A 25,350-nucleotide genomic window follows, 5' to 3' on the forward strand; every position below is an offset into this window, starting at 1 on the left:
TTTTTTCTCCTACCCAGGCAGTGATGAGATTGTCCAGTAGGTGGCTGGCATTCCCCGGCACTAGCCGGCGGCTCCCACGGAATGACTGCGATCATTTAAAGCAATCCTGCTCTCATCATGGGAAGCCGGGGAAGAATTGACGTCCGGAAGATCCTGCCTATAGGATCTGAGCCGTCAGAGGAGCCGTGCTTTTCCCTCACTTTAAATCCAGCCGAGGAGTGCAGGTGCTGAAAGCCAGGAGATATGGGGAATGCAGCATGACGGCAACTACCAAAAGTTCTTGCTGGCTGCAATTCCCTTGTTTCAGACTCCGTTCTGCTCGGCAGACCTGGAGCTGGGAAATTAACTAGCCTTGATTTTGAAAATGCCTCCCACTGACTGGGCTTTGAATGTGAAAAATGGCCTTCCAGAGCTGGGGAGCAGCTAAAAGCAAGACAAGACAATGAGAAAAAGACAAGTTCCAGGATTCAAACTCTGGTAAAAGATGTGCTCCATTCAACTTACAGAAGCTGTACTGGTAAGCAATGTGCAGTGGCTTTTTTGTTTTATTTATTTTAAAAATGTTTCACAAAGTGAAATGACTTTTAAACTTTTCTGACTGTTTAAAGAGAGCAAACGGCAGCAAAATCAAAGGAAGAAATTTTATTCAAGGATTCTCAAAAAGTTGTCTTCTGAGAAAAGTAGGACAATGGCATCTGGAGAGTGCCTTCTGCTGGACCTGGAAACAGAAAACTTCATCCTCTACAACATTTCTGTCAACCAGAGTGCAAACCTCTCCATCCTCAGCGATGAGTGGTTCTACCCAGCCTTCCTCTATGCCATCCCCACCATTTACGGGATCATCATTTTGATAGGCCTTATCGGCAACATCACTTTGATTAAGATCTTCTGTACTGTGAAATCCATGAGAAATGTCCCTAATTTGTTCATCTCCAGCTTGGCTTTGGGAGACCTGCTGCTCTTAGTGACTTGTGTGCCTGTGGATGCCAGTAGGTACCTTGCTGATGAGTGGCTCTTTGGCAGAATTGGATGTAAACTTATCCCCTTCATACAGCTCACTTCTGTAGGGGTGTCAGTCTTCACTCTCACTGCTCTCTCAGCTGACAGGTAAGCCTGCTGCCGTAGGTTTGAAAACTGCATATTTCCAGTTCTGTAAAATGCAAAATTATGGACATCTATTTTCAGGTTACAGATACATTGCTTGTAAGTGGCATTTTTAACCTAACATTGGAAAAAGAAAGAAGTATCTTAAATTTCTGGTAGTTATGAGCACAAAACTTGAGGAAGAAACAAGCTGAATGCAGGTTACTTTTTCTGGGTTAAACTGTGCAGTTTAGCAACTAGTTAAACTTAGCTAAAAGAAAGCCAAGAACAGATCAAGCCCAGGGAGGAAAAATAGCAATTCATGAAAGATGCTCTACTAAAAGACAGCATGTCCAGATTTGCAAAAAGATAATTGATCCATACTTCATGAAGTGTGAAGGCACTGGAACAGCAATTTAAAGTGCAGTTAGAATCAATTTTTTCTAGTGGCTTGCTTCCTTAGGGCTAACACCATATGAGGCAACATTTCATGAAATATGTTCAAAGTACTCAAATAAAGATGCCTGAAGTCAGGCATCTCAGTTCGCTGTAGTCAGTACATTTCCCTTGATTAAGTGGTTTGCCCCATAGCCAACCAAAATTGATCTGTGCTGCTGGTTTGGAAACTTTGTCTTCCAATAAAATTTGGTGAATATAACATGTAATAGCTATGCTACTTTAGACTTTATGAAAAAAAAAAAAAAAAAAGTTTTTCTACAGATGATAAGCTTCTAATGAGCCAGCTCTGTTTTGTATTTCTGTGAGGATTTGGAAAATTATCTCAGAGCATTCAGATTTAAAATCAAAAGACCTTGAAATCGAATGTTGTTTTGAAGAATGAAGCCTTCCTTTATGAAAAGATTTTAAGTATTTATTAGACTGTTGGCCTTCATAGAAACTCTTATGCACATCATAGACGCCAGGATATCTTGTTTCTAATTTTGATGCTTCAGAAAGAGACCAAGGAATACATTGTCACACAGGAAATTTCAAAGAAATATTTCATATGAGAAAAATCCTTATAATTTCTTCTGCTCAAAAGTAGGACCCAGAAACCATCTTTCTTGGTCACAAGGAAGTGGAAATAGCCTTGTTTTAGGTAGTGCCTTGCATGCCATGCTGTGTGTCTCTACTTTAAAATATCAGACTGTTTATGCTCAGTTTTCAGGGTTGTTCACATGCACATTTCAATATACCTTGTGGGATTTCAATAAAAGCAGATCACTCCACTGTGTTTCAGAAACAGAGAATGGTCAATATGTTTTGTATCACAGCAGTTCAACTCCTCTGTGATAGTTATGTATAAAAATAGCACTGCCTGCCCCAGTAGCAGATAACAAACATGCCTATGTGCAGACAAAAGTCTTCAGACAATTTACTGTAAAAGCACTGGGAAAATGGGAAAACTGCACAAACTCTTTTACTAAAGGATCACCTACACTTTCACCCTTGAGTTTCTTGTGACAGCTGGAACCCTGCTCTGGAGAAAATGTTAGGAAAATAAGTATTTCTCCAGGGAATTCATCTTTCCTAAGCTCTGGTCAAAGTTGTTTTTAAAAAGTGTCAGGAAAAGAAAAATGCATCATAAAGAAGATTATCTTAGAGAGATTTCTTGCTGTCTGATCATGTCACATAAAGTAAACAAGGCAAATGTTTTTACTGAACAGCACATCAATAGTATTTTTTTGCCTGAAGTAAGTCAACATAGCAGAAAACAGCATCAGTACCAAGCTTGGGTTTTAGTGACTTTAAATTCCCAACTTTGGCATTGTCTGAATCTGCTTAACCATCATGCTGCACTGGTAATCAAATTTTGTAACACTTTTCCAAGCCACTTAGCTATTAGGGAGATGGGCACGTGTGTGCGAGAAGACTTTATGTTCCTGTCTTCAAGAAACAATTTTGTTCTCTTTGAATGCACCTCTTGTTCAGTGTAGAAGGAGATAATAATAAAACATTTATCTTTATTAGATCTATGAATCTTAAATGCTGTGCACTGGACCACAATCAGGACTTAAATATTATGTTTACTAAAGTTTTCATTTTGGTATATTAGCAGCAGTGCTAGGATAATTTTCTTATGGAATAATATGGTAATATGGTCTACAGTTTGCCAACTCACAGATCATTGGTCTATCTATATTTTCTGAGAACTGTCACCCCAAACTCTAGTACACAGTATTAATCATGTCAGAATCATTAAGAAAATAAATTGTACAGGGAAAACTTCCAAGACATGCTTTGGCTGTGAGCAGCATGGTGATGCCTGCCCGAGTCCATGGAGGGACCATCAGCCCAGAACTCTGAGGTGGCCACTAGGACAAGGAAATGCTGACCCTGTAGCCTGGAGTGGTTCCATAGCAGGCTGATTCCGAGGTCAGATGTGGCCTTGCAGGACTTGTAAGCATCAGCTCAGCCCTGCAGGGAGATGTCTGAGGGTGTTGTGGTCAGAGGAGGGTAGCAGGAGGACTCAGGAGTCTGGGGGGTGACGCTGCTCAGGCACAGCTCGTCTCCCTCAGCTTTTGCTGTCTGAATGGAGGAACCACTCGTAGCAAGCAAGGGACACCTAGCCAGCAAGGTGTCCCATAGTCCATGGAGAAAGGTACCTCCAGAGGAGATAAGATAAACCACCGTGTCAGGATACCTCGCTCCCTCCTTGTGTACAGACAAAGTCTTGCTGTTTAACATGAAACCCACCTGAGACTCTCACATGAAACATGTAAATTTCCCTGTTCTCATGAATCAAAGCCAAGGACCTTCACAGAGAAAAACCTCCAAACCCATCTGATGTGAATAACACTTCATAGCACTGATTCCAAGGAAAGGGAGACTTGTCAGTGCACCACAGACTTTTGTCTATAATTCATTTTTCATTTTCTGGGAAAAAGAAAAGAAAAAAGAATGCTCAATTATAGTTGGCTTCTATTAACAAAAGCTAGTAGGAACAACTGTAGGCATTGTTGATGGTGTTGTGGTAATGCCTAGAGACCTGATATCTCTGGGATCAGAAATCTGCTGTGCAAAGAAAAAGCAGTGTGATACAGTAGGGTTGTTCCTATAGAGGTGCCCATTGAAACACAGTATGAAAAGCAATGGGTGGATATGATGAGCAAATACACTGTGGCAGAGAGTGGTGAGGAAAGTCTGCTAGAAGTTACCACAATGCCACAAACTATCTCTGTTGCTTTACATCCCCTTCTAAAGACCAGGGGCCCAGTTTTAATATGTTGTGCTCAGCCCACGCCATGGACGCAGGCGTGTACCTTCCTGAGGTACGCTTTTATTCTCTCCATCTCCACTTCATCATGTGTTAGGCAGGGTTAATAACCTCGACTCTGTCATCTCCTGGTGACTGCAGATGCTGAGCTAAGTGCCAGCCTCCACCACAGAGCACTCAAAGTAGCTCCGTGGTTTGACCCGCCAAGACCCAGAGGTTATACGGAGGATTGGTTGCTCACTTGTAAACCTTTCTCAGAATAAAACAGAAGGACAAACTGCCAGCTTCATCTCTTCCTGCAGCAGGAGTCTCCCAGGCTGTGAAGTGCTCTGTGTGCACATGCACACATGCAGGCTTGCACAGGTTTGGTTACATAGGACATAGCCATGGGGTCCCTGGGTGTTCAGCCTGGCTCTGTGTTCAATCATCAGATTGCATCAGGCTAAAGTTAAATTATTTGTGTGAGGTAGAGCGAAATAGATTTAACAATATTAGAAAAGTATTTTCTTCCAGACCACTCTGATGGCTGCATGGTGTCCTCATCTGTCTGGCCACATTTGCAGGAGCAGTGGGAGCTGCCTGTGAGACTTTTCCTTTGAGCCTGGCAGATTTACAGAGCAGCCAGGACAGGGTTAAGCCTGTGGTGTGCTACAGCCACCCTCCAGGAGCAATAAGGCACCAGGGCTGAGTATACAAGAGCAAGGAAACAATCAGTCGATGTGTATGTATGCGTGTTTATGTGTTTTAGAAGGGCTGCAGATGAGGCTGGCAGGGAAAGGACATCTGTCTGAGCTCTGTCAGAACAGCAGATTTCTTCAGCTACTCTTCAGCTCATCCCTGCAAAGAGGGAGCTTGAGTTTTCTTGTCTGCCCTCCTCCTGCAAGGGACTCAAGGTACAGAGGCAGCCTGCACGAACGATCACACCTGGGCTGAGAGCCCAGGCAGAAAAGCCAAAGCTGGCTCAGCAAGTGACAGAAAATTAAGGAAAATCTTTGCACAGTAAGAGGAAAAGCAGCCCATTTAATTGCCCTTGTCATGGGAGATGTCTTTATTTAATTGACTGTTTCTCCCATGACTGACAGGGTTTAGACATTTGCATTTAAATTAGGCAAGCTGTCAGGCACTGATCATACTTGCCCACTGTTTTGCTGAGACTGTAAAAAAATCAAAATGCCCTGGTGCTCATGCAGTGAAGCCTTCCTGAAGTAATGTTGCTTTTACAAGTACACAACAGAGCAAGTGTAAAGCGTAATTGGAGTTTGCAAGTGGAATCTTTACCTTAAGCACCTTGCATTATCCAGACTTTAGTGCTGGAAAACTGCAGGAATGCCTGACACCCTGAGCTGCTGCCAGCCAGTCATAGGAGGCAGTGACATTTATCGTAGAGAGACACATGGGGTGCCATTATGAATATGAGGTTAGGTGGCTTACCTTGGTGAGACCAGCTGCAGATGACAGGAATTGTAGTAACGCGGGAGCTCTGAGACCTGAAATAAGGGGATTAACAATGGCAACCACTCTCGCAAATGTTGAGCTCAGTGTTTGGATGCAAGCATGGATGCAGGGATACAGCAGTGCATCCAGCTGCCCTGGTCCCCTTGGAGTGGGTCACAGCCACAACCTTCTGATGTTGCTCTTAACTCACACATAAGTTTGTCTATGCAAGAAAGAGAGACCCACACAATCCTCTCTCTCCCCCACCCCTCCTACCCCCCAGTAAATAAATAAATAAATAAAAATCAGTGGTGGAAGGAAAGAAACTAACAGAATTTCTAGAAAGATGTCTCTGAATACACGAAAAATATTTGTTTGTTGGACTTATCCCTTTTGTGCTTTAGATGTTTCCTGCTCCCGCTACTAATAATACATACAATAGCAGAGAAGGAGTAACATCTACCTGTCAGTTCATCTGTTTTATTTTACAATGCCAGATTATGTCTCCACAAGAGGATTAAGTGTGCCACCTTGAAATAAAACTATGAAAAGCCAAACTGATTTCCACAGAGTCGATTTACAGAATGATGCTTTTCTTTAATACATCATTTACAAAGCGTCAGGTCCACAATTACGAATTCATTCCAGGCAGTCCAGTTACAGCATTGATGAAATCCCTTCAGGTCATTAAGGCACTATTTGGGGACAATTTACTGTAAGTTAGTGTGCAGCCTCAGGAAGGTTTTGAAAGGGTGGCTGAGAAAGCCACTCTCTGAACTACCAAGACAACCTGAGTCTGGTCAATGAAAACTGGCAGAATGCTACCCTCACATGTTCATTCTGGATCCACCAATGTGTCTCAGTAAGAATATCAGTCTTTCCAAACCAGAGGAGAAGTCCTGAGGGGCTTCAAACGCCATCCCAAAGCCTTCCTGCCCACTGAAGCACTAGGCAGGCACTACCAGGTCTGAGCTGCTGGCATGGTGGCCCTGCAGCTGCTCTTCCTGTGCTGATGGCAGAAGGTGCACTCAGGAGATACAGGTATCTCTTTCAGCCCCTGCTCCGAGTTTTAGATACTGTGTCAATACACTGTGTCAATACAATATAAACACTCTTAACACCCTTGGTTTTAGCTCTCATTTCCTAAGCTCTTGCGTCCGTCTTTACCAAGAGAAACAGATCAACAGCACAAACTTTCAGAGTATCTTGATTAGCTGGAGCAGATGGCTAAAACATGATAGATGCAGTACTATAGCCAGGAGCATTAGAGCTCCCATTCATATCAGTGGGACCAGCGCACGAATCCGAGGCTAGAGTCAGTGCTAATGTGTTGGAGACTGTCAATATTTAAGCAATCAAAAGGAAGAAAAGTTGGATTACCTGTTGTTTACATTTCAGTAAAACCTGAAAACCCCAATCAGTTGTCATGGTCTCGTGGTATGAGGTGCTGTGTGCACCGTTAGCAAGGAGAGCAATTGGCTGCGGAGAATTTGCCAGTCCCATCAGCTCAGGCATTTGTACGTGGCATTCAGATATGGGCAACAGCCTGGCCAAAAAGAGGAAAATGGATGTCAGCTGAAAAAGCTGGCCTGCATGTGCAGTGAAAAACCCTGTATCTGCTCTGCTGGCAGGCAGCCTCTGCAAGAACCTGTTTTCTTTTTATTTTGAGAAGTGACTCAAGGGTTAGCCCTGCAGAAACCCCTCAGGTTGCCTCTCACCAATTCTGCACCCACGCACCCAGCTCACCCATGCCATGTGAGCAGCTGGGGACCATGGAGTCCTGCCCGAGCTCCTATCAGCAGGCTCTTTGGTTTGCCCCCACACCATCTGATCAAGTAGAGAAGGGAATTTTAGTGTTCAGACACCAGCCTGTGTCCTGGACACAAACCAAAGTGATGCTTGAGCCCATTCCAGTGGTGAGGCACCAAAAGACGTCCTAGCACCAGCCAAAATGTATGATGTAGAGAAAGGCAGAAAGCTGGATTCCCTTGCAGAAAACTGCCTTCCTGATCCCAGGCTAGTGATCAGTTTGACCAGAGTGCAGAAAACCGCCAAGAATCAAAGGGAAAAGCATTGCCAAAGCTCTGCCCACACTGTCCTCACCTGCCCTCTGGTTACAGTCTCTGTGGCTCCTTGGTAAGGCAGGATGAAAAATACTACAATGGCACTGTAAGAGTCAAAACTATTTCTTCATACCTGCAGACAGCTCTGAAGCATGAGATTTAGTGATGGCTGGTCTAGTGGCCTGGGAGAACCAGAGCTGCAGATGCTGGGCCAGAACCAATGGCTCCGGCCTTTCAGTTCAGCTGCTTTTCTTGCCCCCCCCACACACACAGAGGCTGCTGCGTATCTCATATCATTTGTATTAAAACAGATCATTTCAGTGACACTAGGCAACTTTAAAATATTCTAAGTAAAGGTGCCCTTTCCCTCTCATTGGTCTCCAATATTCTGCTATCCTCACTGCTTGGAAATTGTCATATTTCAATCTAAATTTGTCTGACCTCTGACCATTGCATCTGTCTATGCCTTTCTCAGCAGGATGGAAATATCTTTTACCTCTGCTTATCTTCTCAATATGAAAATGCCTTCATAGAATCATAGAATCAGAATCATTAAGGTTGGAAGAGACCTTCAAGATCATCTGATCCAACCGTCACCAATGTCACCCACTAAACCTAAGTGCCATGTCCAACCTTTCCTTGAACACCCCAAGGAAAGTGATGTTCCTTGAACACCCCCCGTGACACTTCCTTAGGCAATCAAGTCTCCTTAGAAGACATCATTCAACTACACTGGCTTAAAGCTGTATTCTCTGATCCCATCTCCTCTTTGCAGGCTGTTCTGAACTCTTCCTGGTATTTATTATTCTTCTTAAAAGCATATGGTACCACAGACAGATGATTCACCATGAACCTACAGTGCTGGAGGCACCACAGACACCATCACTTCCATGCTACTATTAATCGAATTAATAACAACAGTCAAGGATAGTGTTCAACTATTTAGGCTATTTTTTATACTATTTTTTAGACTATTAGCCCCAAAATGGAGCTAAAAGTTGATATGGAGGTAATGGCCTTTTGGGAACCTGTCTTTGATGAAGCCAAAGAAAAGACATACACATCATATAAGCATCATATAACATAGCTGACAGCTTTATACTATGGTACTAGCTCAGGTACTGATTGCACTAAAGCCATGACACCATAAGAATGGCATGGGACATTTGATTGCCAGGTGTATAAGAGACACTCCGAAGTCTTGGTCTCCTTTCCTTGAAAGCTCCCCCCCCCCCCCTTTTTTTTTTTTTTCCATAATCTGCTCGCTTGGGTCCTACATACACTGCACTCGTATGAGTTAAAATGGTTTCTGTTAGACTATGGGCATTTATCCCAATGACTCTGACATATTTTTTTGCAGTCTGCTCAGCCACTGTGCCATCTGCAGACTTTCCCAGCAGAAGCTTTATAGCTTGCCCAAGGCACCTGATAACCACAGTAAATAGTACTGCAGCTAGAGCAGGTTCCCAGGACCCAGCCTAGAAATGGTTCCACACACTGCTACAATTTTACCAGCATGTTTGGGGTTGCCATGGGGTTCGGGGTCCTCACCTGGCCCAGCTCCCCTTCTTGAGGCAGGAAATCTATTTTTAATCTATTTTTAACTCTTGTTCCACAGGAGAGGGGCAGGGATCACTTGGGCATGGATGGAGAAGGGAGGAGCATGTGTGTCTGGGCACACTCTCGGGCATGTCTACATCTAACAAGGTCACCCATGCCAGCATGCCCAAACAGGCTGCTAGCTTGTATGCCAGCAGGGCACACACCCTTCTTACATCACCTACAACCTTGTGACAGCAGAGAAAAAAAGAAAAAAGAAAGAAAAAAAAAAAAAAAAAAAAAACAAAGACTGACCTTGCCATGCATTAAACAACATGGACTAATATTAATTGTCATCTGTTAGTACTATTAGCCTCTCCATTATCCCATCTACTACTGGTCTTAGGTATATATATATATATAATTCTTGCACTTTTCGCAGTCACAACTTCCACCTTTTTAAACTTCACAGTTTTGGAGCCAGTTCTCCAGTTCCTGGGAATTTCTCCAATTTTTCAAGATTTGTAAAAAAAATTAAAAAAAATAACACTAGTTATTCCCCAGCTGGTTCCTTTAATACTCTTAGGTGCAAATTATTCAGGCCTGCTGGTGTGAAAATATTTTGGGCTTGCAGATGTTGGCTCACATCCTCTTTAATACAGCTGGTGACTTTTCTGCTACATCTAGAGCACTACACACAAGCTATGGACACCTCCTCTGCATTTGGGCTTAAATATCTAGTGATTGCCTTTCACCTTGTTTCCATCATTGTTTATATCTTCACTGTTTACGTGTATGCCTGACGTAATGATTTTTTTTGTTCCCGATGTATTTAAAAATGGACATTTGTCTGTCACACAGTGACCTTTGATATTTTGTTGGCTCCTCCAGCTTTTCTTATCAGACACCAACATTTTTAAACTCCAATATTTGTTGTCATTTACTTTTGCTTGTTTTCCCATCTGTTGCATATTGATTTTTTTTTTTAATTACTTCTTTGAGGTTCTAGCACAACTCCTCATTTTCTCTCACTGAAGTTAGCTTTTTGCCCTGCATGTTTTTTTCAGGGCAAGGTGTGGCAAAGGAGGAAGCTGGTGGTCAGCTACTAATGTGTCATTAGCATTTCTCACTTTACATTTGCATTCCCAGTCCATTGTACTGGCAGCTGCTTTTAACTTCAAGAACCCTGTTTCTTTTAGGTTCCATATATATATAGTGTTTTGTCCTTTTTCCACAAAACAAAGATAAGGTGCCATGTCTGTGCACTGTAGTGTAAGTGCTACAGTGTAAGGAACTGTTAAGCTGTAGGTCAGTGATGAGCTCTTCTTTCTCTGTCAGAGCAAAGCACAATATTGATTTATTGCACATCACAGGCAGGACTTCTGGGGCTGAGAAACTGCCATTTTTAGAACCTCCAATGAATTTTTATTGCAGGCACTGTAAGATATTCAGCAGTTACGTCATGTGTTTAGGTTAACCACTGTTGCTCCTTTTGTGCACTGAAGGCTGTGCTTTCCAGAGAAATCAGGCTGACTGTCTAGTGAGATGAAGGGTCTGCATCTGAGGCCCCAGCTTTAGTTTCCCTGTTAAAATTTTAATTCCATGCCCTCAGTCCTACACCACTGACAACCCTGGAGACTTGTCCTGTTACAGCAAATCCTTAGATGGAAAGCATCACCAGCAGCCCTGGCATGAGCAAACCATGCTGGTAGTGCCTGATCCCACACCATGCAGTGTGGGCACCAGCACATACCCTTTCCCATAGCGGGTGCCGAGCACTCAGAGACCTGTGGATATAGGCTATATTTCAGTGCATAGGTCCCATGCCTCCCTCAGACAGGAAGCAAATGACAAGGCTGACCCAACTGAAATCTTTGACTTGAGATCAGGGTTTCATTCACAGGCTTGAATGAAGGTCACCTGCAGAAAATAAACACTCCAGGTGCTAAGGGGTCTTTCTAATAAGAACAGCATTGCCCATGGGCCATCCACTGTTTACTCCAGTGACCTTTACATCTGTTGCTTCCCATATGTATAGTTAATTTTTGAAATATCTTGTGTTCTGGGTAGTCATGACTAGGAATAACACAGTCATTACTAAATAGTTACTGTGTAAGCCTTCTTCCCCCCGTGTGTAGTCTCAGTGTCGACCCCAATCACTCCCGGATTGAAATTCCCATTCATCCAGATTTCAGACCGATGTAGCAGTGTGCAGGTACATGGACTGAAATTGGAAAACATGCTTCAGAAATTTAGAACTACACCACTCCATTCATTGCATCCCGTTTCTTTCTGTTTGAATGTTAATTAATGGAAAGAGAGAGAAAGTAGGCAGTACCTGCCAATGTATGTAAGACTAGCCCGTCAGAGATGTCTTTGTGCCCATGTGCAATTTACTAAAGATTTTAATAAAAGATGTTCACCCAAGAGTCATGCATAATAACAATAATCTTATCTAAGATTTTTCTATGCAGAAAGCAGATAGACCCAAAATAGATTGTCGTAGGGTGCTGATGGCTTAGACAGTCTAACAATTTTGTGAATTTATTCAATTATTTATCTTCGGAGCTATAAATATTCATAACGTTCATGCTGGAAACAATGAGAAAGTTTTGGACGTCACATTTCTCATAAAGTTCTTCCAATATTTAGTAAGATTTTTTCATTGCTTTCAAATTCAGACTTCACACTCAACAAGGCTCCATGTGCTTCATTTATACAGTCTTTGCATAGCATCAACTTTTTCTCTGTTGCTTGAGGCTTTTTGCATAGTAATTGAGCTAGTCCTTCATATTATGTGGGCAAAAATGATAATGTGAACGTAATTACAAATTTTTAATGAGAAGATTTTCATTCAGTCTATTCACAGGCCAAGGCCGGATCAAGGTGCACATGTTAAACTTAAAAATGGGGCATTTTTTCTCCCTCTTTCAGTTACAGGTTGGAGCAGAAGAAATATGTGGACATCCTGACTTAGAGGCAGCTCTTCCATCATTACAATAGGAAGTGGTTGCAATTTCAGAAGCTTATTTAATAGATCTGGGAAGAACTCAGTGTTTTCATGTCACAGCAATTTAAATGACCATTTTTGTAAGGCTTCAGTCCATTCTAACAAATCCCTGCTTTTTATTTAAGTTTTGGGTTCACATTCACTCAACATCTCAAAAAAAAGCTCAGTTTAAACAGATAAAAAAGTTTGTAAGTGGATTTCTACCTTCAGAGAAAAAACGGAAAGTGGGTCTGAAATATGGAAAACTTTTCTGCCAGCCTGATTCAGTCTAAGCAGTGTGGTTGGTAATGAAGCAAAGGCAGGCCAGGTTTTGCAAATTTCATTTGTTCTTGGCCACAGCGGTACTATTATTACAGCAGACACAAGTGATTTTGTCTGAAATTAAGATCTACCAACCTCCTCCTTTTAAAAATACTGCAGGAGGTGGTATCTCTGAGCATAAAATAGCCTGTCTCTTCATTTGCATCCCATATCTACAAAGTATAAAATGAGGACTGTATGGAACATCTATATTACTTGTAATTACTGGCATAAGAGAAGAGAGGAAAGCATTAATACAAAGCAATCATAAAAGAGGAAAGCAAGCTAAAGCTGCCTACAGCGCAAGCTTTTCCACAAAGCATGAAGTTACCTCACAAAAAAAAAAAAAGAAAAGAAAAAAAAAAAAAAAAAAAAAAAAAGAAGTGAGACATATGGAGCTAAATTAATTTAAAATCCAAGGGAAACATCAGATTTTCTTCCTGTGCTTTTGTTGGTTTAATTTAATTTTCGTGGCTGATGTAACAGGCAGCAAGTAAGTAGATGAAGGTGGCAGGAAAAGAAACATGAAGAATCCACTGGAGGTGCCATTTTAGGAATAAGCCCCTCTCTCCCCCATTGTGAGTGTGAAAGCAACCCTTCGGATCTCTATGCCTAGGAACATACAGGCAATATGACTCTGAGGGCAAAGTCCATTTATACTTCAGCCGATGTGCTTTTTCTTGTCTCAGCTGTGGAGCATAAAGATGGCTAGAATATTTTGCACCAGCACAGAAACTGCATCTAGGAAGCTGACATCCATTGGGGATCTTAACTGCCTTTTTCGTGATAAAGCTACTTCTGTGTTTATATTTGAAGTTGTGCCTTTGGGGCTAAGTGTACAGTATTAACCAATGTTTGCATAAAGTTTTAGAGTACATTATGTGGTGTTATCGTTAGTAACATTATTATTAACACAAGGATAATGACACAGTTTTCCAGTTTCCCTGACTTATTAACCTCAGTGGGAAAAGTATTTACCACAGAAAAACCTTGTGTGGGTGTCACGCTTTGGTGGTTTATGGTCATTTCAGTAGTTTCAGTTGTGAGAAACAATTGCTCAATGAGCTCAATAGAGATCCTAAGAGACACATGTAAGATATTTTCCAGAATTCAATGAGAAGTACACGCTTTGTCGACTCCTGACCATCTGTTCTTGCATATTTTTTTAGTTCTAACTGTTAAACTTACGTAAGTCACAAATTGAATCACTGGGATTAGGTTAAGAAGTGATTGTGCATTACTTGTTATTGAATTCTCGCATTGAAGATGCCATACCAGGTCCAGTTTCATTTCCAAAACATCTCTGGCCCAAAACCTTGCCAGCCCCAACTCCTAAGGTGGAGGAGTCCCTTTGCAGTATGCAGGGAGAGATTTTCATGAGCCTTTTTCATGGTTTGGGTCACCATGCTGAAGCAATCCTCTGACCAGGCTCCTCTTGGTGGCCTGAAGACAGACATGGAGAAGAGGAACAGCACTGATTGCCTTGCATGTTGAGTCCTCACAGCATCTTGCAAAATGTTTTTATCTGCTAGAGCCTCACAAAGAGGTGCTTAATCTGGCCAAAACTCTGACCCACTATTTCTGAGACTATCCTATCATCGCATTAATTGCATGGAAGACAACCCCATGTGTAATTTCTTTGTGCAGGTTCAGACCGAGACCCTGAGACACAGAGATGTGCTGGCATCCATCCTGGCCAGCAGGTCATTGATATCTGCTGTGTGCGAGGCAGGCTGCTACCTAGCAAGCACAGTGAGAACAGAGAAGTTCAAAGACTGAGCAGTAGTAAAGGTCAGAGCCTCATTCATATTTCCTGTCAGATCAGCAACCCAGTCACTTTCATCTGGGCTGTTTGACAACTGGAAAGATTGGAGTTGACACAAATTCTTGACTGTGTCATTTTATTCAACTGAATCTTCAGAAGCATATTTTTCCTTTTAAGTTTTGGCCTTTGTTGTGAGGCATGAGTCATACCTTTGTTTTTTAATCTCTTTCAAGATTTTATTTATTTTTTTTTTTTAAAAGCAGGCAGGGGAAAGACTACAACAGAAAAAGATCGGTATCATACAAAAATTAGAAAGAATGAATGTGAGAGCAAGCAGAGGTGATAAATCCATGACCATAACTGGATTTATTGCAGACAAACTGAGATTTGGATTGGATTACTCAAATGCTGGAGGTTAAATATGGGAAAGTATCTATCTATAACGAGCTATGAAACTCATGATCTCATTGCCTGAGCTCTGTCTACAGAAAGCAGAAAGAGGGGCAACTCTGGAGGACTTATCACCCCACTCCTTTCAGGCACCTATTTCTGGACTGGAGAAATTACCCCCTGATTCACCTCTTTCTCTCCATTGACACCAAGGATTATGCCCAGCCCTTGGGCAGCTGTAGTAGTAGAGATGTCTAATGCAGGCATGGAGAAGTGGATTTGATTCATTCAGCCTCAGTCAGCCCTCGGGTGGCCATTCACACCTCAGCTACTTACCTTCAGCCTGTGCTTTTCTCAGGAGATAAAAGAGAACATGATAAGGAGTTAAAAGGCATTTGTTGGAGATGTAAATGGTGTGGATTAGATATGTCCCAAAGGGGTAGCCTACCCTAGAAAACTGGATGTGTTCCAGAGTGTGTAAGTTGCTGTGATGCTGATCACAACTGACCTGACTGTGCAGAGCAGGAAAACAGTGCAGAGCACTTAACAGAGAACTTGGCCACCACCATGTCCAAGCAGTGCAAAATGAAAGGTAACAGCCACCAGCACCAAAGCTGTCCTTTTTCTGTTTTTCTTGTTGTTGCTGTTGTTTGAGAAGTGGGCATACAACTAATCTGAAGCTGGTAGGTGAAAGGGAAAAACTATCTCACTATAAAAGAAATGTCAGTGGACAAAGCTGTGGAAAGCTCTGTAGAGTATTTGATGCATGAGCTGGAAATACACAATCTGAAAAATAGGACAAGGCGCTGCTCAAATCCAGTCTACCTTGTTGTACTCCTTAAGCAATGTCAACAATATATTAAAATCCAAGGTTAACCCTACCAAGTAAATTTGTGTGAAAAAGTAAAGGAGGAAAGGAGTTTCTGAGCTCACCCTCAAAAACTAACCAGAAGGTGCAGCATTTTCACTCCCTGAGCACACATCACTGGAAGATCCATCATCCTCTCAACACCAGGCCAGCCCAGGAGGTCAATCTCGGATGCGTGCCCACCTTGTGCCCTTGGACACAGCAATCCTCTGCAGCCACTGTCCACAACCAAAGATCATGAGGGAAAGCGGAGCTGTGGAAATGCAAGCTAAGGGGACACATATCAACCCATCCATAAGGCAGATGGAAATGAAGACTCCCACCAGATCAATACTAAGCAATTAAACATTAATACTCAGGTTAACATAACTACTGGAGATTTATGAATAAGTTAGCCCACCATCAGAAAAGTCATGAAGATAGTCAGCTAAATAATTCTATATAATTGTTAGGTTCTTAAGAAAATATGCACCTGTGTTCCTGTGTGTAAGAACCTACATTTTCAAATCCTCTTTTTTCTACATTTTTCCTCTTGTTGTTGTTGTGTTGTTTTTTTTTTTCTTTCCATTTCTTTTGTGCTTTTGACCTCATGACCTCATGTTGGTACACTGAACCCACTGTGATCAAAAAATCTCTCAGATCATCTTCTGTAACTGTTGTAGCAGGCTTTATAAAGTAAACTAAATGCCTAATAATCAGTGCCAGCATTCCTAGACATTTGCAATTACATTCTTTCAAAATTATATTGTCTGGAAATGCCATGTCTAATTAAAATGTACTAATAACCTTAAATGGATTAATTTTCTGACTCTCCTTAATCTATTAATATTAATAAAAATAAGTCAGACTCTATCTTTCTCTGTATACATTAATTCATTCATATTACTGGAAATTAATACTGGAAAATGTTCTCTCAGCTGGCTATATTATATCGAAGAAAATCCCTAAAGTAATTATGCTAACATGCCATGTTGATAAGCATACAATAAACACCTGCAGAAATAGCTTTGAATTAACTAAATTTATGAATACCTTGATATGTAATTCATTTCCTTTTCCATTTATATTCTTTAGGGTTTACTGAAGATGTTCATTTAGCTAGTGTTTCAGTAAATATCTGGTGAAACTGACTGTAAAATGAGCTTTTATAGATGTCTTTTTTTTTTCAGCCTAGCTCTTCCATTTTTGTACTGTAGTATTTGTAACACCATATTTAGAATAATAGAACATAATATAATATTTTAAGAGCAATAGGATATCCTGAGTTGGGAGGGACCCACAAGGATCCAACTCCTGGGTCCCCAAAGGACCACCAAAAAAAAATCAGACCCTATGTCTGAGAATGTTGTTCAAATGCTCCTTGAACTCTTGGAGGTTCTGTGCTGTGACCACTGCCCTGGGGAGCCTGTCCCAGTGCCCAACCACCTCTGGGTGCAGACCCTTTCCCTAACCCCCAGCCTGACCCTCCTGTCCCAGCTCCATGCTGTTCCCTTGGGTCCTGTTGCTGTCCCCAGAGAGCAGAGCTCAGCGCCTGCTCCTCCGCTCCCCTCATGAGCGGACATTGCCTGACCTATCTTCCAGTGTCCATACACTTTCTTTTTCCATCTAAACTCTAGAAGAAAATTCCTGCTTAGCCAAGCTGACCTTCTGGTCTGCTTGCTAGACTTCCAGTATCTTGGAATTGCCTGTTCCTGTGCTCTTAAGAGATGGTACTTAAAAATTGACCTGCAGTGATGAACTCTGATATCTTCAAAAACAGAACTTACTAATTAGTTCCCTGAGCAGCCTGAAGTCTGCTCTCCCTATATCCAGGTTTGAAGTCTTGGTGGCACTTTTCCTCCTATTACCAAAGGCTTTGAACTTGACTGCCTGATGGTGACTATTTCCAAGACAGCCACAGAACACCACTTCTATGAGACCCTCTCTGTTTACAAGCAACAAATCTAACAGGGCTTCTTGTCCAGTCAGCTCCCTTTGTACTTGTACAAGAAGTCATCATCAAGGTGTTTTAGGAATCTCCTGGACCTGTTTATATCAGCTCTGTGTCACTCCAATTTATGGCTGGCAATTTTGAAGTCCCCATAAGGACATGTGTGGCTGATCTAGAAGTAACTTTTAGTTCCTTAAAAATAGTTATTCTGTGCTGTCATCCTGTCTGGGTGAATTACCACAAGTAAGTAAATTACCACAACCAAATCTATTTTATTTGACTGTCCTTTAATCCTTACCCAGAGGCTCTCAACCTTGTCATCTCCAGCTGTAAGCTCTCTACAGCCCAGCTCTGCCATTACAAACAGCATCACCACCCCACCTCACCTGCCTTGCCCATCCCTTCTGAAAAGCCTGTAACCATCTACCATAACACACCAGTCACAGGCCTCTTCCCACCGGGTTTCACATATGTCACTGATGTTATAGCTCTGAGACTGAGCCAAGGCATCTAGCTCCTCTTGCTTGTTCCTCATTCTGTGTGCACTGGAGTAGAAACATTTCAAATGTGTTTCATTGTACCCAGCACCTCATGGAGCAGACTGGAGAATCTCACTAGCATGCAGTCCCTCAGATTTTGGCATACCATCCCATAGATTGCAGCTGATAAGCCTACTTTTATCCCTTCCCCTTCAAATCTAGTTTAAAGATCTGCCGATCAGCCCTGCTATCTCCTCTGCAAAAATCCTTTTCCCTTTCTGAAAAAGGTACATCCCATTAGGTGCCAGCAGGCCTGGTGTTGTGTAGAACATCCCATGACTGAGAAACCCAAAATTCTGCAGGTGACACCATCCTCAGAACTACATATTGATCAGCTGGGTCTGCCTATTTCTTTCAATATTGTTCTCTGCTACTGGAAGGATAGAAAAAAACACTAACCATGTGCCTGATCCTTTAACCAATTGCCCCAAAGCTGTTTGACTGTCCTTGAACATCAACTACTTGGACATCAACTACTCCTCTAGAAAGCACGTTCCAGTGTTTGACCACCCACAATTTAAATATAAGCATGTTTAATATAAGCATTTATGTGTGCATGTATGTTCTTATTTGTGTTTGTAGGTACATGTACATGCATAGCGTATGTACGGAAATATGTGTGTACAATATAAAATACACATACACTGTTGTAGACATACACACATAGAGGGAAATGATAGGTATGTTGAACAGGGTATTGCTTATAACTAGAAACTGAACACATTTATCCCATAAATAATGCACTTAACTAGTTAAAACAGCACAGTCTGTGCAACCCCAGAGCGTTGTACTTGCTATCTCTGCTCCTGCCATGGTGCCTGATTCAGCTGTTTGAAAGAGACAAAACCCTGGAAGGAGATTATGTAAGGACTCCGGAGCACCTACATAGGGATGTACTCTGGCATGCCAAAAGTAGGCTAGGGCTGCTGAGGACACGGGCTCTCATCAATCCTCAGAGAGCTGACAGTGACCAAGGGGCCAGAAGTATCATGTACAGTGTGAGGTGGATCCTGGAAAAAATGTTCAGCAGACTGTAATTGCTATGATAATGAGTTTAAATAATAATTTGTGAAATGTGTAGGTTTGGAAATTTTTCTCAATTAATTTTTTCCTTCCATTGTAGTCTTACTTGGTGAGTACAGTCCTGCCAGACCAGGGCTCTAGCAGATATGAAACTCTTCTGTTCTCTTGTCCTCTCATTCCACACATTGGATTCAAATAACTTTGCTTCTTCCATTTTCTTGGATTCTAAAGTGCAGTATTCCAAAGGGCTGAAATCATGAAAGACAAAATTGCAAAACAAAAAATATTTTCTACATGCCTACCATAGCAAGCAATAGTGGTGGGTTTTGTTTGTTGTTTTTGTTTTCTTCTGTTTCTGTTTATGTTTTTTTTTTTGTTTTGTTTTGTTTTTGTTTTGTTGTTGCTGTTTGTTTGCTTCTTTCTTTCTTTCTTTAAGAAAGCCAGTTAGCATCTCTGGCTAATTAGCCTGGGAGCATTTAGATGGACTATTGCCATCTACAGCACCAAGCAGCAATTTAAATGGGCAACACTCTTTGTAGATTTAGAAAGCATCAGATTTTGCTTCCAGAAGGTAAGCACACTCACAGCTCAAAAGGGAAATGTGCTACAAAATCTACAAATTCAGTAGTCCACTCACTTTCTTTCAACAGTATTTTGCAATGGGGAGTAAACTTCTGTATGCCTTTGAAGAGAAGTCTGTGACTGTGCTTCCTATCTTAATGCTATTTGGACACATACATATTAATGTCAGGCAGCACTGTGCTTCTTTGGGTCAGTTACAAATTAAATTAGCTCAGAATCAATACACATGAAACTGAATGGATTCATAACAGGTATCTCTGGTTTAAAATGAGAAATCTTTTGAAAATTGTAAAATTTAAAATAGCAGGAAAAAAAATCAATCTTGAGTAAAATAGGATATTTTGTTTGTTTGTTTGTTTTTAAATGGAAGGGGTCTGTAAAAAATAAGCAATAATATGGTTCCTGAATTTTATAGATGACCAGTGCTATGGTCAATAAATGATTTCTTTTTTCTTTCTTACTTTATTTATTTATTTTTTCTTTAGGTATAAAGCTATAGTAAGACCAATGGAGATACAAGCGTCCCATGCGCTGATGAAGATCTGTGTGAGAGCTGCTATCATCTGGATTGTCTCCATGCTGCTTGCCATCCCTGAAGCGGTGTTTTCAGATTTGCACCCTTTCCATGACAAAGGGACTAACAAAACCTTCATCAGCTGTGCTCCTTACCCACATTCTGATGGGCTGCATCCAAAAATCCACTCAATGGCATCATTTCTGATCTTTTATATCATTCCTCTATCTGTCATATCAGTATATTATTATTTCATTGCTAAGAATTTGATCCGGAGTGCTTACAACATTCCCGTGGAAGGAAACTTACACGTGAGAAAACAGGTACAGAATTGGCTTTCTTCAAAAATCCACATTCCTGATGAATCTAATAGCAAAGAGAGCTCATACAGGGAAAATGACGTGATGGCAGACTGCATCTGTTGTGCTAATTTTATTAGACTGTGGGCTAAAAAGATTGCAATGGTTGACACAAGCTGTGGCACAACATTAAAGACATCTCATGTTTCTAACTCTAGAGACTCTGACAGGGTGATTACCACAACAAACACGGCAGGAAACTCAGGCCAGAGCCTGGGAAGGTATTGACTAGGATGCAGGAGATGGGGCAGAGATGAGCATGGTGTTGTGAGATCAAAGCTGAGGGGTGGCATGGCAAAAAATCAAAACTTATCAATGTTCCTTTATCAGAGAGAACCTTGGATAAAGTCTTGCCTCACAAAGCAGTCCCTCTTCATGCAAAAGGAAAAAAACAACTCTAATTCAGTCCTCAGCATGGAGACATGAAAATAGGATGTCATCTGCTGGTGCTGTGCCATGCAGAGAAACCAGTACAGGCTGGAGAGAGACAAGGGGAGTGGAGACAGGAGGATAACAGTGCTGTGCACAGGGTCCCTGGGAAGGAGGACAGAGCAGGACAGTGAGGCCTCCTAACAGATGCACTGAAGTTATATATCTTGTGGATGGTGTAATCTTTGCAGTGGTGCCATCCAAGCTGAAGTCTTAGGAGAAAAGGAGAGACCTGTCTTCTTTCCCTGAAACCTTTCGTATATTCTCCATCTATCAGTGCCTCTTTTTCTACAGTCTGCAGAGGGGAATGGTGTTGCACAAAACAGCCTGCCCACTTATCTGCCCTCTAGTAGACCAGATTGGTCAATCTTCTTCTGGTCCAATAGGTCATACCCTCAAGTTTCACCTTAAGACTGATTTGATTTATATATGTAGGACATTTACTCTGGACCAATGCAGACTCTTAACCTCCCCTTTGGATCCTCAAAAGCAGAGATACCTCTGTTACTATCACTCATGTGTATATAAAATAAAATTCCCTGAGCTGTGCTACCACAGAATTCACAGCCAGGCTGGCTCAATTGGGACATATTGCAATTGAGTCTTATGCTCTGGTTGAAAATGTGTGGCTGAAAATGTGCAGGCCATGCACCTAGCTGGGGGCTTTAATCAGGATTTGTCCAACCTAATTCCAGGCTTTCAACTGCAGACTGTTCACTCTTGGCTGCTCTTTTTGTAAGCCACTAGGGAGAAAAAGTTATCTCCAGGGGTAAGTCCAAATCCTTCATGTGCAGCTGAGTGTTTCTGGTCACTGCTTAAATTGGGATGCATCTAAGCCTTGGGCTTATCTCAGTAAGAAAGCAACAGCAAGGTAACTTCTTCCTAAACAACTTATTTCCCTTGACATATCCCCTTCCTTTCAACTGAGAGGTTCTTCAACCTAAGCTAAACTGACACAAGCCATTCTTCAGCTGAACAAGCGTCCGTATAATTGCAACAAGTTGACATCTCCACCTTAGGTTGACATAACACAATCATCTCTTGTAGCGTTCTGGTACTAAGTTAAAACAACTGGGATGGAAAGTTATGTTTTCCACCCATTAACTGATGTGCTGTCCCTGAAATCTTTACGATTCTTCTCTTCTGAATATGTATAAATCTTTCTCCACTGCAAGCCATTTTTTTTTTGCAGATTCAGTGACTGTTTTTGATTAGCGGCAATAAAGTGAGTTGTAAAAGCAGTCCTTTCCCCCTTTGGTTTTGGGGATAGAGCTCTAAAGGAAAAAAAAGTCCAGGCTACAGTCTAGCACCATCAGTCCATCATTCCTGTCCTGCTGTGCATTCAGGAGCTATAGGTCTCCATCTGAGATAACTGGTATTGATTTCTTTATTGCGTTGCTTCCTTTCTTTATAGTGCAGATGTGGCCTCAATAGCCCTGTATCAAATTAAGGATACATTTAAAAAGAATATATGGTTTAGCCATGGAGAGCCCTTTCTCGAAGGATTTAATTTTCAGACCGCTCCCTGGAGACATTATCATCTGGTACATGTCAGTTCTTTCTAAGCTCAATAGCTAGTTTTCAGTTGGTGCCTTTAAAGGGGCACCAAATAAAGTCCAAATGTGCACATCAGGTCTCTCCTGCATACTCCCTCCTCTCAGCTGCCCTGAGGAAAAAACAGCCCGTGTCAGCTGCTCAGTTTCTAATCTAGCTCAGAAGTTTCTGTGTAGCTCAGAAAGTGAGGATGAGGAGGTGGCTGAAAGCCTGGCCAGGCACTGCTGCAGCACCAGCACTGGAACAAGGGCAGTGTAGCCAGGGATGGGGAAAGTTTCAGGCTATTCAGGTCATTCTCAGATACAGGGAGCAAGCAGGTGGCAGAATACACTCTAGAAGTGTCTGGGGAGAGGTGCAGAAATTATCAGGAGAATATTATGATCCCTCAAAAAGCAGCAATGTTATACCTGCTGTGCAGTATAACCCAGGGAGCAGAGCATTTCAGCAGGTCTTTCTGGGCAACTCCATTCCTCCTCAGTTTTGTGTGACCTCCGTCATGGATCTTGTCTTCATTAGGAAGAAACACGTGTTTTTCAGTGGCATTATCTTAGTGTGCAGCATTGGTGGACATAAGATAAGGTATGGGTTACCTCAGTTCCCCTCAGCTGAGCAATACTTTGGGTTGACTCCAAGCGTGTACATGTAAGGAAAACAAAAGTGTGGCTTGTTTGCATGAAGGTTATACCGCGAGCTAGCTGACATCATAGCACCTTCCCCTTGGGTAGATACAGCTGTGCTGAGAGGTGTTTGGTCATCCACCTGGTCACCCCCTACAGCCACCTGCTCCTTGTGACCCCAGTTCTTTCAGCTGAAGGGTCCACCGTGCTGCTGCCTTGGTGTTTCTGTAGGCACAAAATCTCCTCTCTTGACTTCTCCAGCTCCTTCAGTCTCTGAGCACTGTGTTTGGTCTCCAAGGGATGTAAACTCTTGGCAGCATATTTGTGTACATACACCACGTGGCCCCAAGGCAGAAAGTCCTGCCTCTGAGCTCTGTGAAATATCCCAGACCTTTACTCCATAATTAATATTAATATTTATTAATATTGTGTTGTTTTTTTCTATGTAGTACATAGCATTGTATGTTACATATGGGTAACTACTGCAGGTGTCATGTGCACCCTAAGGTGCAGCACTGGGAAAAACAGTTAGCTGTAGGTCCAAGTTAGGGATATCTGCTAACCTGCATTTCTCTTTCTTCTTCCAGATTGAATCCCGTAAGCGCCTGGCCAGGACAGTACTGGTCTTTGTGTGCCTCTTTGCCTTCTGCTGGCTCCCCACTCACATCATCTATTTATATCGGTCCTACCACTACTCAGAGGTGGACACCTCAGTGCTGCACTTCATTGCCAGCATCTGTGCTCGGATCCTGGCATTCACTAACTCTTGCGTCAACCCATTTGCTCTCTACCTGCTCAGCAAGAGCTTTCGGAAACAGTTCAACAACCAGCTGTTCTGCTGCAGAGCTCGCCTCCTCATCCGGTCCCAGAGCATGGCCAGGAGCACCACCCGAATGACCTCCCTCAAGAGCACCAACCACTCCCTGGCCACCTTCAGCCTTATCAATGGCAACCACATCTGCCATGAAGGCTATGTCTAAAACAAGCAGCTGAGGACCACTGCACTATGTACCTAGTGCAGCTGCTTGGATCTGCTCTGTGGGGATGCTGAGTAGCACAGATGCATGCACACATGTGTGTGAGGAAGTCTGATGCGCTCTGAGAATGAACTCAGAGGAGCTGGAAGCATCCAACATTTCATCCCAGACTGCGGCATGTCTGGATCAGCAGGTCATTTAGCACCTGCCCGCAGGAGTTCCCTGGGGTGGCCTGCATTGCTTCAAGACCCACTGCTTTTAACGAGCATGAAGTGAGCATTTTAAGATCAAGTCTAGTTTGGCTCCGCCAGTTCTTCATCACTTTCTGCTCAATCCCAAACTCAGACAGACTTACAGAAATGATAAAGACTACACCAAGTGCACAAAATTCATTAGAACAGTTGCATCCAGCAGTTCATGGCTAATGTTTCTGACACCAAAATAAATCCATTTAAATAAGGTAAATACTTTTACAAAGGAGTTCAGTGTAGGTCATTTATAGACTTTTCAAGTATTTATTAAAGTTCGGAGTACAGTATTAATTCATGGTATAAAAAAATTATCAAGAGTTTACTGGGGTATGTTGGTGGCCCCATCTGAAATAAATGAGCAGTATCTTGCACTACGTCAATGTGAAAGCAGTAATGTAAATAAATGTGAGTTGGAATATGTTTACAGTTTTCAAATGTGTGAGCTTTTGCCATATTATGGAGGAGGCAGAAGGGCATTTTCCAAACGTTACTACTTTGCTCTTCCTGTCTTCAAGGTGGGAGATAGTGAATGTGTTTCGTCACCTGCAGAGTACCACAGAAGTTTAGTTGGGTCTGGCTAGGGGTAGATTATCTAACAGAAAATGAAGAGCAGCCGCTTTTCATGCTGTAGTGCTTTGTGAAAGTTATGCAATCACCAGTTATGCAGTAGAAGCCATCAGCAATGCAAGATCCAGTCTCTGGCCTACAGTTTTTTCCTTCTATCTTCACAGAAATCTGTGGAGACTGAGTGACAAGGCTGGCTGGCAGCCTGGTGAGGCAGGCCCCCTGTAATGTTCACTCCAGAGCAGATCTTGTGCCAGGCACCAGCTGTCCTGGAAACAGGAGCACCATGCCCTGCAGATAACAAGCTCTCGAAGCATGTGGACGTATAGGACAGGCAATGAG

General features: G+C 42.2%; 1 protein-coding gene across 1 annotated transcript; it reads left to right on the forward strand.

Annotated features, from left to right (window-relative positions):
* Positions 1–688: 688 nt before the first annotated feature.
* On the forward strand, positions 689–24,196 carry GRPR (gastrin releasing peptide receptor; the record flags this gene model as incomplete). Its single annotated transcript, XM_084306269.1, has 3 exons — positions 689–1,107; positions 20,229–20,580; positions 23,804–24,196. The coding sequence occupies 3 exons, from the start codon at positions 689–691 to the stop codon at positions 24,194–24,196; spliced, it is 1,164 nt and encodes a 387-aa protein (XP_084162395.1).
* Between the last annotated feature and the right edge of the window lie 1,154 nt (positions 24,197–25,350).

This window comes from Netta rufina (assembly GCF_964035555.1).
Source record: "Netta rufina genome assembly, chromosome: 1".
NCBI lineage: Eukaryota > Metazoa > Chordata > Aves > Anseriformes > Anatidae > Netta > Netta rufina.